The following is a 15,957-nucleotide window of genomic DNA, read 5'->3' as shown; positions in this document are numbered from 1 at the left end:
CAAAAGCCTTTTGATTAGCGCTGTACCTTTTTATTTCTTGGCATTGTTACAATGTTTCATCAAAGACTGTTTGGAATGTTCTTGGAGACTGATGGACAAAAACACATCTCGCTACTGAAGTGTGATGAGGAGCTCATAGAGGGCTTAGTGCGAGAAATAAAAAAGTAAACCCATACATAAATCAAAGAGAAATCACAGAATTTCCCCCAAGGAGAAACTTTAAAAAGAACAATGAGATACAAACACTTTAATGCTCCCAGGCCAGAAAAACTGAATAATAGTCTCTCTTTTGTTTAATTATTCATGATGATGTGAGGTTTTTTTTCTCTTTAATCTTCTGTGCAGACTGCAACTTGGCTCAAGTGGTTTAAATAGAATCTGTTTAGCTGTGAAAAAAAAACACTCACGTAATAAAAGTACGGAAACACTGCAAGTCTCATGGTGGTTTCACCTCAGAACTAAACACGAGTACAGTCTGATTCAACTCAAAACACTACTGTGCTTTATGGCTTTCTATTCCTATGTGATTTTGATATGGTGACTCATGTAGGGTTCAAAGCCATTAGGTACAGAGTGGCTTATCAGCAGTGGATATAATCAATCCAGTATATATCCAGAGCAATCGCTACAACACATTTGTTGCAGTTCAGGCACAATTGTCTGTTGAATTAACATGGGCTATAAAACAGGACAGGAGAGCTGAGATGTTTCATTTACAAGAAATACACAGCAACATAATAATGCCTAAATAGATGGCAGTGTTATTGTTTAACAGAGTGTCAGTTTTGAATGTTAAACATGCAATTTGCTGCTCCAGTCTCAGGCTGTCTGGGTGAGCATTGGGATGATGGTATATTCACATTTGCCCTCCCTTGCATCATGGTTTCCTGGGTGAAGAGATGCATTCATTTGAGAATGAAAGGAGAAAAAAAATTAAACAAAAAGATGAGAAAGAGAAACACAGAGAGACGGGGTGGGGGGAGGGACGCGGGTTATGCATGTTGATGAGCGAATGAATGCCACTAATCTGGGCAACAGGCAAAGCAATGCATTTCCAGAATAGAGAAGCAGAGTGAATCGGAGTTCATCCACTAGGGATGCACCTTAGTGGTGAAACACACAGCATCTGTGCCTGCGCCTGCCAGTGACATGAGGGAGACAGAGCGCAGTTGTGATGCACGGCACGTTTACTGTTGGCAGATCCTTCTGGACTCTTGAAGCTTATTAAAGTGGCTTGTAGTACACGATAATCCTTTTGCTAGAAGCCCTACGGAGTAATGTATCAGGCAGATAAGTCTGGCGAATAACCAAAATGCAGTCTATAGCAAGCATGGAATTGAAAACCGACAGTGTGTGAAGAATAAGACAAGTATTTGCAGTTTGATGAGAGGCAGTTTTGATGCAGGCCTTTGCCTTTTATCTGTAAAATATAGTAAAATATATATTCTATTATTCAAAATTTTCCCTTGCCATTAGGAGAAACTCTAAGATGCCATTAAATGAATGTATGTTCTTTTTTTTACTTTATTATTATGTGGATCTCTGGAATTCTTATCGTAGCAGTGAATGGTTCAATTATTTTGTATGACCGATAAACTGGGTATTTCACCATGGCAGCATACCAGTGGTTGTTTTCAAATTTAAATTGACATGAAATGGATTGTGATCATTTTTTTCTTCCCTGTTATTTGAGTGAAACAGATACTGGAACAAACAACAATGTTGGACGGGAGTTGATGTTGTCCATCAGATCATTGAATTTTCATGATTGGATCATTGTCATTTGATAATGGAGTGCTGCAGTAATGATGAATTTTTGTAGGCCAACCCAGAAGTTAGAATCACACTGGTTTCTGCGACAAAAACTCAACAGATTTTTTTCATTGGCTTTTGGATTACTGCAGAAAATAATCTCTGTGATTAACAAAAGTTTATGATTCTTACATGTTTTGTTCATCATGATAATCTTCCCAAATTAACAATACTTTTATGATTTTAAACAAGCTACACTAAGGTCACGACTTTGACGCCATCATTAATCTTTTTACAATTGACAACAAGACAAGTAAAAGCTTTAAAAATGTGGTATTACTGATATATTTTATGCTAAAGAATAAAATGTGAAAATATAGTGAGGCAAACAGGCTTCAGGAAGATGGAACCCGATGGAAAGCTTCAGGTTTTGGCCTATAAAAATATCTCCAAAATATCCCTGCAGCACTCTGTGATCTCATGTGAGCCACAAGTTGTTGTTTATGTTTAAAGATTATAAGTAACATGAATAAAAAACACTGCTATATTCCATAAAAAAATAAGACCGCTTACGTGGAGCTTTATCTCAAACATGAGAGGACAGGCAGCACAGATTTCTCTAGCGATGAAGAGGAGGGTCATCTCACTGGCAGCGTGAGTTAAAGAAAGACGCCGGTTTAGCAGCTGTGAAACTGCTCATTCCCGGAGACTGTCTTTCTGCGCTTGACAGGGTTTTTCACATCTTGCAGACTGATTTTGAAGGATTCCCCAAAAATCTTAACATATCCGCACTTGTCTGTCCAACAGTTTGACACAAGGTGGCGTGATTGAAATCGATTTGATTTGTGCTGTGAATATTCATACCCATATGTTCTTTGCTTTCAAGCTGTTGAGAGGTTTGTAGGTCATTGCCTGTCAGCTCCCAGCTGCAGTGAAATACAGATAAAGCACGCATGCTTCTCAAAACATCAAAGACTGTTCTGTCAAAATGGGGAATTATTATTTTTTTCCTTGAGAGTGAAACATGATTCCTTAGAGTTGTAGAATAAAGCTCCAGCTGTCTCGCACACACTCGTTGGCAGTGCATAGCACCACTGCGTGTGTTGTGTGGGTGTGGGTCAGGGGGGCCCTCAATGGGGGCTGGGGAATCTGGGTCAGAGCCATCTTAGACTTGGGTGTCGAATTCTCAGTTTATGATTAGACGTGTTTAACGACCAAAAGTGATGACCAAAGTGGTGTTGCCCTAGAAAGTAGCAGGTCTTCCAGATTCATGAGTTGGCCATTTCTATTTAATATTTTGCATTAAAGCTAGTACTTTTGAATCTGTCTGTTACTGGTGCAAGTTTACCGTAGTTCCTTATAAGTGAATGTTAGGACCTTTTTGAAGTTTGAGCAAGTAGAAAAACCAGCACTCGGTGTATTTAAGATTTGAGAAGATTTATCACAACATGCATATTGTTTAAATTGGTTATGATTTTGTGGATTGACAGTGCATGTACACAATGATTGCTATAGGAAATAAAATCCAAGCTGTTTGTGACTATATCTAGTATTGATAACTAAACCTGTTAATATCATTTCCATTAATTTAAATATATTAGATGAAAAATTGAGCTTAAATGAAAATTAAAAAATGTTGCATTGACAACTAACTGAAATAAATTAAGCACCAAAATCACAAAAAAAATAAAACTGGATTAAAAATGTATTGTATAAACTATAAAATTACTAAAACTTATAAAATGAAAATGTAAACTGAAAATATAAAATTCTAAATACTGTACTAGTGTATAAACAATACTAAAAATAACATTCTTTTATACTTCTGTCAATATGGGGTGCTGTGTGTACATTAATGAGGAAAAAAAATTAACTTAAATGATTTTAGCAAATGGCTGCAATATAACAAAGAGTGAAAAATTTAAGGGGGTCTGAATACTTTCCGTACCCACTGTAAATGCCATCTGTTCTGAGCCATCAGCACTGCTGTGCATTTTACATAATGCACACCTCAAATATTTGTCCAGCATCATTCCTTTTCATTTTTGTTCATACTTTTTCTCAGTTTGTCACGAATATGTTGACTTTCCAATTCCATCTGGACTTGCACTTTATTTAATCACTGTCTTTTTATTTTGTGCAAAGCATTTTTGCTAAATTCTGCTAAAAAGTGAAGAAGTTTCTTCAGCCTGAGGTTGGTTGGGAAACTGCAACAGCAGCAAATATTGGATGTGACCCCTTTTCAGAACGTGTCAGTGCAAGATGCAAAGGCGAGAAAGCCTCAAAACAAAAGTCTGTTGAGGATTGCGTGAGCCGAGGTTCACCCTTTGGCAAGCTAGTGTCAGCGTATGTTTATTAGATTATGGTAAAATGTGCTGATTCCTCGCTCCACCATGATGAATCGCTGTAATTTCACTGCCTTGACAGGATCTTTTTATTAAATAGTTTGTTGTGTGTGTATTTCACTGTACAGGCCGAGAAGGAAGAGGCAGCAGAAATGGTAGACCCGGGCTTACTGAATGATGATCAGCTAAAAGCCAAACTGCTCCAGTATGGAGTCAAAGCTGGACCCATTGTAGGTTAGTCTTTTTGAGTCACAGTCCTTTTCTTTCAAAACTGAAAATGCAATAAATTCAGCATGTTCTTATGGTGTCTGTGTGTATGTTTTGAGCAGCTTCCACTAGAGCTTTATATGAAAAGAAGCTGAAAAGACTGCTGGATTCTTCAGCACAGGCATCACAGCACAGGGTCAATGGCATAAGGGATGAAGGCCTCTACTCGGACAATGAGGAAGAGGAGGACAAGGACTCCGGTAAGGAGCATCATTGACTCTTGAATAGTCTTTGGGTTGCCTGAATGACTGAGCCATTAATAACAAAACCATGAATGATTAGACTTGTTTGGGTTCACCGGACCCCAATTAGAGGTGTTTACAGCCTCATATAGGATGTGCAGAAAATGCTGTATGCATGTTAACTAGGGATGCACCGATACCACTTTTTTCAGAACAAGACCGATACTTTCATTTTTGGTACATACCGATACCTGTATTTTCACAGCATTTGTCATTTTTTTTACAAATATTGGGTACAGAGACAAAATAATAAAAAATAAAAAAAAGAATCGTGTTAGATGGCTTCATTTAACAAACATATATTTCCTTCAGTTATTTCCACACTTAATTATACCTGTTAAGATGTATTGTATAAGCTTTGGTTACTTTCACTGTTCATTTTAATGGCGCATTAGAGCTGCTCTATTACAGCAGCTCAATACTGTAATCATAAAACATTTTCCTAGAATAAGGCAGGGAATCACATTATGAGTACGCGCATACTATATTAGTGATGTAATTTGCGCACTGTACGCGGATTCTAAATCTAAATAAGATAATTCTAAAGCAAGCTAAACACATGTTTGCATTGGTGCAGAATGAGAGAGACACTTATAGCCTAGTGCATTTCACACAGTGCTAGTTTCACTTTTGCTTAAATCGTGTATGCTTGGCGTTTAAAATAAATGTTGTTTATAGTAAATGCCCCTATAATTTTTGTATGTTTTATATTTACGATTTAGTTTTAGTCCAAATGCATGCGCTAATGGAGCGAACAGCAATCAAGATCATGCAACAGAAGTGCACGCTCGCTCTCTCTCTCTCTCTCGGTCTTCTTAGTCAAATAACTTTAGTAACGTGCACTTTTACTTGCTTGCTTTTGACACATCCGACAGAACTACAACTTTCCAGTGATGTCTGTGAGATATTCACTCGACAAGCTCGTGCATCTGTGCCGCCACGCGCTCAATCCACTCAGCGTGCTCTGCTTATCAGCTCGCGCACATCCGCTATACAGGCGTGAATATTGAATGTTTAACATTATATCAATTACTTGCATGTACTTCATAAACATCCTTAATCTCTAATAACTCCATTCTACTCTCTGTTGTTCTGTTGTCAGTGTTTCTTTTTCTGGACACAGCTCTGTTCACACGCTGTGTAGTATCGGCTTTTGGTATCAGGGCATTTTTACGAGTACAAGTACAGGAGCTCAGTATCGGGCCTGATACCAGTATCGGTGCATCCCTAATGTTAACTAAAGAAGTGGCTCTAAAATTATCTAAACTAACTTCTGAAGACTGGATGTCTTGTGGCCTATCACTACGTTATAGTCAGTTTATTGGCTATTTCATATAAAGGCTGTGTGTCTATTACTGTTGTTGCTAGTTATACATGTTTTACATGTTTATTTAGAGTCAGAGCAGCTTCGGTCTGAAATGATGGCCCGGACAGAGACCAGCAAAACAGCAAGCAGAGTAAGTGGCTTTACATGCACCTCCATCCATCCTTTGTACCCCCCATCCCCCGAGACGTAACATGATTCATCCATTATCTCCACTGCCTGTTCATGTTCTGCTATGAGTGTATCTTGGTCATTAACATGAGCAGAAGTTGTTGCTTGAATCTTTCTGTGTAAAGAGGTCAAACAACCAGCTGTCTGTCAGTTTGGTTGTGTAACATCATAAATTATGTATGTGAGACGGACGCTTTTGATGTATCCTAGAAGCACTTGATGGTAACTCAAGCTGATTTGTTGGCATGATGAGTTTAAAGCTGAAGTGTGTAATTTCAGTGCCTCTAGCATCACAAAATGCTGTGATAAATAATGACAAACAAGATAATCCTGCCCTAAAGAGCCAATGCTGCTGTCTTGGCCTGCTCAGGATACATCAAGGTTCCTAATCTTAAATTCAGTTCTATAAAATATGAGGTTATAAGTCTTAAAATGGCATGAAATTGAAAATCATAATATCTATTTTATAAATACATGTTCATAAATACATTTTGGTGACCGTGTGTATTAACACAAACCATTTTCAATACATAATGAATAATACATGTCTTGAGTATTTTACATTTGCAGTTACCATGTTTTGCTGATTAGCAGTGTGAAGTCCTCATTAAATGTGTGCCGCAGCCCGTTTAATTAAGCAAAAGATTCTAACATTTGAGAGAGTTTCTTAATTATTTGTTTTGAGGTTATGTCAGTTTGTTCTGAAAGGACAGTATTTTTGTTGTGCAGATCTCAAAATGGTCTTCAAAAAAGCCTTAATTTTGATTTGACAAATCCTGCAGATAGCCTATAATCAAACTGAGCAGTTGGTGCTGTGCGTCTATAGCCACCCAAGTAGAAAAGGCATATATTGTTATTTTTGTCATTATTCTTAAGAAAGTAGCTTTAGCTAAATAAATGTCAATTTTGAGCTATTTTCCTTCGATTTCCTCTTTGCAGCTATTTTGTATGGGCTTTATTCAATTTCTGCAACTTGCATCTAACGTAATTGCACCCACTCACCAAAAAGAGAGGCAAGCTCTACTAACAACAATGTTTAGCACTGCAGAGCCTCATTGTTTCAACCTACAAGAAGTTGTTTCTGCTTATAAAGCTGGGCAGGGAAAAAAACATAAAAATTGATGTTGCAGTTTAATGTCTCTATGTTTTTCAGTAGTGTGAACAATGGTACCACTCTGTGGTTAAAATTGGTATGGCATTAAATTGCAATGCATGTCATGCTGCAATTTTTACATCCACAGACAGGGACGTTCAGTCAGAGCAGAGATTTTTACCCACGCTGCTTTGTGCCCTCAGCTGGATTCATAAATGTACAGTATGAACATTTCCTTTTGGCACAGATGGCACAGGGATGCTTTTCTGCAGGGATAAAGGGGTCGACAGTACTGTAATTCTGTTTCTTCCACAGATTGTTTTGTGCTGTGATTAATTTTGCACTTTTTTTTTTGCACTTATTGGTTTTTAGAAAACATTGGATGCTTTTCAGTTCTGCTTATTCAATTTAGTTCACTTGCAGGGAAAGATTCAGCACAAGTCTTCAAACGCCACCCAGAATGGGTCTTTGAGTCAAAGCGGGTCCCCGTACAGATCCTTCAGCATCACTCAGATGGTGGAAGAGGGGAGTGTGTGTGTGTGTGTGTGTTTAAACTGAGAATCTCAATAATTTGGGGATGATTGTCAGTGGTTTTGTTTTGGTCTGTAAGTTATGTGAGTCTTGGGGGTTTATTTTTGCTGTGGGATTGTATTTTTGTCAACAGATTGAGACCAGATTCAGTCCTCAGTCAAAACAAACAGAGATTGAGAGGCGATCTGGTCAGAGAAGCGAGCAGACGGTGGACAGCAGGGCCCTGCGGGTTTGTGGCTACAGATATGTTTGCTTTAACAGCATCACTCAACAAATCTAACAAAAGCTCTGGTTTTCTCATCAGGACTTCATGAGACTGGATAAAGACACCATGACTGGCAGATCTCTTTGTTTAACGTCTCCATCATTCCATCAGAAACGAACTGTCACAGTAACTGCGTTTTCCCCTCTCAGCCTTCCTCTTCTCTCCTCAGGGTCTGCCTCTTCGTTTGTCCTCACTCTTTCGGTGGATGTTTAATTCAGAAGACATGCTTCATTGCCAGACATCTAAGGGGCTTTCACACTCCCTCTGTCCTTTGGGAAATGCTTCCGAGTTCTCTTTAGTTTCTTCCTTTTCTCCCTTTATTGCACTGGCTTTCCAGATGTGAGAGCTCTACCCCCTGTGATATGTACAAAGGAAAAAGCCAGGAAAATGCATCTTTGTAATTTTAGAGAGAAGGTATTATTTTTTTTCCCTCTTATTTTAGGTAAAATGGTAGTGTAAAGTTTAACCACAGCATTGATGTTTGGTAGATCAGACCGAGAAAAGAGCTTATAAGTTCTATCAAAGGCCTGGCATTCTTGTTTCTGACTCATGTTTCTTATATGTTAATGCTGTGCACATGAATGCAGATCACATGATGCTTAAGCCCTGTACGGCTGAGCTGCACTGTTACACTCTTCACCTTGTGCCATATTTCAATCCAGAAGCATTTGGAAAAAGTTACTGAAATGTAGGGTTGGGTATCATTTGAATTTTATCGATTCCTAGTTTTGATTCCAATAAGATAAAAAAAAATTAAGTCAAACATTTATTGTCGTTTTAAATTTTTTTTTTTTTTTAAATAGCCTTTGTGCACAGCCAGCCTTGTACTCTTCTAGGTTCAAAAAACTGTCGTCCATAAAATGCGATGCACAAATTCGAACATCTGGGTTGTGCTGTTCTGTTGTAAATAAATCTTAACCAATTGTAACGGGCACTTATGTCCGTCTTGATAGGGGTTACATATCCTGTGACTCTGGATGAATGGTGACAAAGGATCTTTGTCCTTGCCTCCAAATTCAATACGCTCCGTACTATTCTGATTAATATATTTGGGCTAAAATGAGGAGGGCTCCAGGCTTTATATTGTCACGGGCCTAACCTGGAGTTTACAGCACATATGAGAAAGCCCTAAACCATCAAATATCTCCCCAACCTCACAATGTCCTGCAGCATAGAAGGGAATGCCCCTACCCCAGAACCAACAATAGCCTAAAGTCAAATTACCAGCAGTAACAAGCAGACGAATATTCACAAAGTAAATTGACTGGTTCAGAATCAACTATTTAATTTCTGGAAATCAAAAATTAAAAGAAAGTTTTAGTCATCTTAATCCGTCAGAGAACATAAACACAGAATAAACAAATATAAACTGAGAAAATAATGACAAATGTATCAAAGATACAACCCTTGGGCCCTTTTAAGTAAACGGTGTATACATAATTAGGGCTAATTGACTCTTAACTTTTATAAAGAATATCTCTTTGGATTTGAGATTAGTCTTTGCAGCTTTACAGATCTTCTTTATGCACCAAGAGCTTGTAACACTCCAAAGAGAAAGGAAAACTTAATCGCATCATATGACCCCTTGTGTGTAGTGAGGAGCGGAAGAGGGGAGACAGACAACACGCATAGCTTAGCGTTCTGACAGTTTCATTTCGCTCCCATCGAGTTAAAAACACAAATAAATGCACAGCCATTTGCACTCTGCATCGAAAACATATATATGAACGCGCTGTTGCACCTCTGAGAACTTTTAAGGCTTATTCTGTGGTGTTTCTATAAGCCTTTTGACGGGTTGTCACAGTGCTGTAAAAACGGTTATGCTCACCAAGTGAATGAATCGCGTTTGTGCCAAACTTATTACAAAGCAAAAACAAACACTCTTCTTCGATCCATGAACGTTTCTCTCAGTTATTGTGCGCGCGATGTCATCTCACAGTCTGAAATGTCTGTCATAGCAAATCAACACATGTTGTTGTGAATAATTAAGCGAAGCGTCTTCTCATAGGATAAGAACACGCAGTTAATAATTTAATAGACATCGACGCATCATGATGTACTATTAGTCCATTGCCACGTCACAATTTGTGACGTCAACACAATGTAGATTTTAAACTCGGAAGATGAAAATAGTGCAAAAAAAGCTTAAAATTAACCAGTTTTGTCCCAACAGTTACAATGCTAACATTGTCTTCTATGATGTGCAACACAAACACCTCTGCTAAAATCTCAGAAAAAGTAGTCTGGGGTTTCATGACCCTTTAAGTAATATGTTGTTTATATATTAAATATATGTGTATATATAATATAACTAGATAGTAAAGTTCGTAGACAAACTTTAAGTTGACTTGAAAAAGCCTAGCCAGAAAGTTTGTAATAGTTTTAAAGATTAAAGTTAGAATGTTTTGAAGGCAATACAGTCTATCAGAAGAACAGACAGAAAAACTTTTAGGGTGGTTGCTAGGGTGTTTGTAGGGTACCTGGGGTAGTTGCTAAGGTATTGCTATGTGGTTGCTAGGGTACTTGGGGTGGGTGCTAGGCTGTTGCTCTGCAGTTGCTAAGGTACCCAGGCTGGTTGCTAGGGTATTTATGGTGGTTGCTAAAAGGTTGCTATGCAGTTGCTAGGGTATTCTTGGTGGATGCTAGGGTGTTACTAGGCGGTTGCTAGGCTACCTGGGTTGGTTGCTAAGGTGTTGCCATGCGGATGCTAGGGTAACCAGTGGTTGCTAGGGTGTTGCTATGCGGTTGCTATGGTACCAAGAGTGGTTGTTAAGGTGTTGGTAGGTGGTTGCTATGGTACCCAGGGGGGTTGCTAAGGTGTTGCTAGGTGGTTGCTAGGGTACCTGTGTTGGTTGCTACGGTGTTGCTATGTGGTTGCTATTTCTACAATTATTCCAAAAGGGCTTTTATTCCTAATAAAGTATAAACTATAGCAAATTGTAAACACATTTTTTTAGCAAAGTTTTGTTGCTGATATGTTGATAATGTTTAGTCCTTAGAAATTTGTGTATGAAATATGATACAGTAGGCTAAGTTAAGTGCTTTTGTTTTTTGCTAATTATTGTGATTTTGTCTGAATAAAATAAATGAGAATTCAGGGCCTAAAAACCTTATGAAAATCTCATTTCAGAATAAAGGCTTAATCAGAATATTGACCTTAATCAGAAAATGATGTACATATAAACATGGTCAGATTTTCTTGTTTTATTTATTTTATTATTTTTTTATTTGATCTCCCACAGTGGCAGTAAAGATTCCCACAGTGTCATTTTCAGCGTCAGAACAGAATACAACTGCCCTGAAAGAGTTTGACCAGCTACTGAGAAGGGGTGAGAAAGTGATGATTTAAGGATTATTTTTGCATGCTTTATTTGTAAAATATAGTGTCATTAAAGGTTAATAATGAACACTTCCTTTCTCAGTCTTCCCAAAGATCTTCTCATCCAGTCTGGTCCAGCATGAGATGGTGGGAAACTACAGCCACCTGTTGACGGTACCAGGAAGCGAGCCTGATCTGGAGCCGTACATGCTGCTGGCACACATTGATGTAGTGCCGGCCGATGAGGCGGATGGGTGGGATGCTCCTCCTTTCTCTGCTCAAGAGCTCAATGGCTTCATTTATGGACGAGGAACCATCGACAATAAACAGTCTGTGATGGTACAGTGAATCAGCACTGCATCCTTTTTCACATCTGCTCAGTCCAACCTGATGCTAACTGTAACAATGTGTGTTTTAAAGGGGATCCTTCAGGCGTTGGAATACCTGCTGGAACAAGGTTACACTCCTCGGAGAAGCTTCTACATTGGCTTGGGTCATGATGAGGAGGTCCGTCTCAGTTCTAATCATAGTTTATCTGCTAAAATCTCAGCGGAAAGCTTGTGTTAATGCAGCTGTTAATTTGGTTTTCTCAGATCAGTGGCCCACAAGGTGCTGTGAATATCGTGAAGCTCCTGAAGAGTCGTGGGGTGAAGCTTCTGTATGTTTTAGATGAAGGTCTCACGATCATGGATGGTGTGGTAGATGGCCTGATCGGACCTGGTGCCCTGTGAGACCTCCCGTTTTACTGCATTAATATGATCATTTAGATATTGAACTCGTGTGTGATTTATGTCTTGTGTGTTTTTGTAGAATTGGTGTGAGTGAGAAAGGTCAGGCCACAGTAAAGCTGAGTGTCAGCACTCCTCCAGGACATTCATCCATGCCTCCCAGAGAAAGCAGCATTGGCATCTTGGCTTCAGCAGTTACAAGGCAAGAAAAAAAATATTTACTGTAATATGAAAACTGTGAACATAATCTTAATTTAAATATTTTTTGCACCTCTGATGGGTCCGTTCATAGTTGACATGATCTTGCATTTACAAAAAGCAAGACAGAATGGAATAAACCCAATGCAAAAGCCATAATCAATGTCCATCTGGCACATTTATGTAAAAAATAAAAAAAATAAAATCTTACTCTTAAAATTGTATTACACTGTATTCTAGCATGTTATAAATTAAAATACCATGAATCTTCTTTGCATTTATTTTTCCATTCTACTTATTTAGTTACATTGTGTGATTTTTTTTTTTTATAATTAAAATTAATATTTCATATTCATAAATGCAAATTTACTATTAAAAACATATGGTCTCATTAAATGAAGCCAGGCTCTCCACTCTAAATAAACAAGCTAATTTTACTAAAGAAATATGAAACTTTTAAGAAATATTTGTGAGCTTTGAAAAGTATGTATTTTAATTTGTTTTATACATTTTATATATTATTAATTCTCCCTTGAATTTTTCTTTTCCTTTGTATCTGATTTTGAAGTAATTTTATGCACATTTTTGTATAATGTTTAATTTTTCTAAATGTATTATGTTGATGTTTACTGATAAGAAATCAAATAAATATTTTTAACAAATGCATAAATTAATGAATACATAAATCATACATAAAGTAATTATGTAAGTAATTCGTTGTGTTTTGGCTAAAAATGACCCAGGTTGGAGAAGAACCGGATGCCCAATCTTTTTGGTCATGGTCCAGAGCGTGCCACATTTGAGCATCTGGCACATAAGGTAATAAAACAAACATGATAGATATAAAATGCTTATGACACTCCTACAAATAATAAATTGTTTTATTTATACTTTCTCTTTTGCCTTCTAGTTTGGCTGGCCATACAGAATGGTCATGTCTAATCTGTGGCTCTTCTCTTCGCTGCTCAGCAGGTAGGCCATGTTTTTTCTCACTACAGTAACTAATGAGTACATGCTTTGATCCGTGGTACTTTCAAATCACATGTGCAGTGTTTTGGAAGGACAGCCTGACACAAATGCATTTGTGAGGACAACAACTGCTGTCACAATGTTTAACTCTGGTGTTAAGGTGGGCTGCCATTCACATCATTTACTTTCTGTTTATACATATGTTGACATAAAATTACTTAGCATTAATGGAGATCCAACTGTTCCCCCCTGCCTGCCTCTCTCTGACAGATTAATGTAATGCCAGCATATGCTGAGGCCTTTGTCAATTTCCGCATTCATTCTTCCCAGACACTGCAAGAGGTGAGAGGTCAGCACTAGCACATTTAATTAGTTCATACATTTAAAAAGATTTGCTTTACCTAAAGAAAATACCTGTGCTTGGAAGACAACAAAGAAAGTTTGAGCGCAACCCTTAGTTAAACTTACAGTTACAGAAATATACTGATAACATCTATTTTATGGTCTTATGAAGCCAGGCTCTCCACTCTCTGAATAATAAAAAGTATTAAGAGTTATTTAAGAAGTCTTAAATTTTAAGAAAAATGTGTGATTATAAAATATTTATTTAATTGATCTACTTTATGTATTTTACTTGGTTTTATGCTTCTAGTTTTATGTATTGTTTTTTTTTTGCCATTTTTTGACTTATTGAGGATAGGACCGTTTAGAATTGACAAGAAGTGAAGTGGGGGAGAGAGGTCTCGTATTATTAATTTTCTTTTTCCTTCTTTATCATTTTTGTTTGATGTTTTAAGTAGTTTTATACCCATCTCTTTTTATATAATGTTGATTTCAAATTGTATAATGTTGATCTTTACTGATAAATAAATAAATGGAAAAAGAATAGAAATAGTTATTGAAAAGTCAAGAGCACCCGTCAGAATTAATTAGGCAATTATTATGTTGATAGGATGTTGCTGTTACTTGCTTTATGCAAGCACTATATAGGATAAATCACTTTACAGGATTACCCTACCCTATAGCAATTTTACACATAATAATCCACGATGATCACATTACACAAAACTGAAATTGCACGTCAAAATAACACATTGTCAATATTTTTTTGAGACTACTCCCCCGTAGTTCGCACCCTGGCTGTTGGTTACTTTTAATATATTCTATGTGAGTGGCAGATTTTCAAACTTTAATAAAAGTGACCAAAAGCAAAAAGTTCATTGATTGATTTCCTATTTCCTTTCTAGGTTTTAAAGCTGATTAAATCCACCATATCTGATGAGCGTGTGAAGGTAGAGTTTGTCAGTGGATTCGACCCGCTACCCATCAGCTCGTATGATGAGGATACATTCGGGTACCAGATCATAAAGAAAACAGTGCATGACATTTTTCCTGAGGTCACTGTGTCTCCTGGTAAGGCTTTTAGCATTGTGCCGTTAAATACTGCATGTTTGCTCTCTCTAGTAAGAGCTCAAGGGGTTTAAGTGGCCCTTATATACATCATTGACCCATGAAGAGCTTCTCCCACTCTTAGTCTTGTCAACAAAGCAGCTCTATGATTTCCTCTCACAGGTATCTGCGTGGGTAACACTGACAGCCGTCACTACACAGAACTGTCTCCGGACATTTATCGTTTTGCCCCATCATGGTACAAACCTGGAGATTCTGCGAGGTAAGACACACGGAAATGCTGAAGCGACATACTGGCTTATGTACTGTAAAAACAACAAAATATTAAACACCTTATACTTCCCTTTAGATTCCACGGTGTGAACGAGAGAATCTCCATCCAGAACTATGAAGAGATTGTGCTGTTCTACTTCCAGCTCATGCAGAACAGTGACATCAGGAACTTGCCAGGACCTCGCACCTAAAATAAATAGGAATTCTGTGGAAGTTCTAATGAGAGCAAATTAACTTAAATTCAAAGTTTGGGGGCAGTAAGAATTTTTTGTAAAGAATTTAACACTTTTCTTCAACTGGATGCATTAAATTGATCTAAAGTGACAGCAAACATATTTATAATGATACACAAGATATGTATTTCAAATAAATGTTCTTTTGAATTTTTCATCAAAGAATCCTGAAAAATAAAGTATCACGTTTTCCACAAAAATAATAAGCAGGACAACTGACTTCAATTTTATTATAAAGAAATGTTTCCTGAGCAGCAAATAAGCATATTAGAATGATTTCTGAAGGATCGTGTGGCACTGAAGACTGGAAATGAATTAAAAATGAATTATAAATTAATTAATTTAAATGGTACTAATATTTGTCTATATTACGGTTTTACTGTATGTTTGATCAAATAAATGCAGCCTTGCTGTATACAACAGATTTCTTTCAAAAATATTAAAAAATCTTACCAACCCCAAACTTTGGAAAATTACTGTAAATATATTTTCTAAATTTGCATGTTGAAATGGTGTAAAATTACATAATGGATTAAAAAAAAAGTTTTTTTCATGATATAAATTTCTTTTTTACAATATCTTTAGTTAGTTTTCCCTGGGTGAGTCAACATTCTGCTATATTAAAATACAAATCACAAGGTTACTCATGCCATACCAATGGAAATGTTAATAAGATAAGTAACATTTCTTGTCTTCATGCAAAACCACAGTGATTGCAATTTTTTTAAGCTGTTTTAGTTTTAAAAGTTCAAAAGGGTAACCTATGCATCTTCTGTCTGTGCAAAATACTCCTTCCAATATTTCAGTTATCTTCAAGATTTTTGTTATTGAAAAAAA

General features: G+C 37.1%; 2 protein-coding genes across 2 annotated transcripts; both read left to right on the top strand.

The window, feature by feature from the left end:
* The first annotated feature begins 2,155 nt into the window (after window positions 1-2,155).
* On the top strand, window positions 2,156-8,218 carry LOC107560863 (uncharacterized). Its single transcript, XM_016245136.1, has 9 exons — window positions 2,156-2,224; window positions 2,317-2,406; window positions 4,226-4,331; window positions 4,427-4,564; window positions 6,002-6,063; window positions 7,343-7,411; window positions 7,618-7,719; window positions 7,859-7,954; window positions 8,030-8,218. Exons 1-9 carry the CDS (start codon window positions 2,156-2,158, stop codon window positions 8,201-8,203), a joined length of 906 nt encoding a protein of 301 aa, XP_016100622.1. The 3' UTR covers window positions 8,204-8,218.
* A 367-nt stretch (window positions 8,219-8,585) lies between these two features.
* On the top strand, window positions 8,586-15,207 carry pm20d1.1 (peptidase M20 domain containing 1, tandem duplicate 1). The gene is made up of 13 exons (XM_016245135.1): window positions 8,586-8,598; window positions 11,233-11,319; window positions 11,413-11,648; window positions 11,730-11,816; window positions 11,903-12,036; window positions 12,120-12,239; window positions 12,979-13,054; window positions 13,146-13,207; window positions 13,286-13,364; window positions 13,475-13,546; window positions 14,452-14,617; window positions 14,777-14,876; window positions 14,964-15,207. Exons 1-13 carry the CDS (start codon window positions 8,586-8,588, stop codon window positions 15,076-15,078), a joined length of 1,347 nt encoding a protein of 448 aa, XP_016100621.1. The 3' UTR covers window positions 15,079-15,207.
* Window positions 15,208-15,957: the final 750 nt, after the last annotated feature.

Source organism: Sinocyclocheilus grahami, unplaced genomic scaffold (assembly GCF_001515645.1).
Source record: "Sinocyclocheilus grahami isolate Dianchi unplaced genomic scaffold, SAMN03320097.WGS_v1.1 scaffold747.1, whole genome shotgun sequence".
NCBI lineage: Eukaryota > Metazoa > Chordata > Actinopteri > Cypriniformes > Cyprinidae > Sinocyclocheilus > Sinocyclocheilus grahami.
Note: the sequence above shows the minus strand (reverse complement) of the source record. Positions and strands in the feature narration are given on the sequence as shown.

Coding starts and splice junctions, on each gene's coding strand:
- LOC107560863 (XM_016245136.1), top strand. CDS start 2,156: ATGGAACCCGATGGAAAGCTTCAGGTTTTGGCCTATAAAAATATCTCC. Junction 7,720..7,858: donor TCACTCAGATGGTGGAAGAG/GGGAGTGTGTGT, acceptor TTTTGTCAACAG/ATTGAGACCAGATTCAGTCC. Junction 7,955..8,029: donor TGGACAGCAGGGCCCTGCGG/GTTTGTGGCTAC, acceptor TTTTCTCATCAG/GACTTCATGAGACTGGATAA.
- pm20d1.1 (XM_016245135.1), top strand. Junction 11,649..11,729: donor ACAATAAACAGTCTGTGATG/GTACAGTGAATC, acceptor TGTGTTTTAAAG/GGGATCCTTCAGGCGTTGGA. Junction 14,877..14,963: donor AAACCTGGAGATTCTGCGAG/GTAAGACACACG, acceptor ACTTCCCTTTAG/ATTCCACGGTGTGAACGAGA.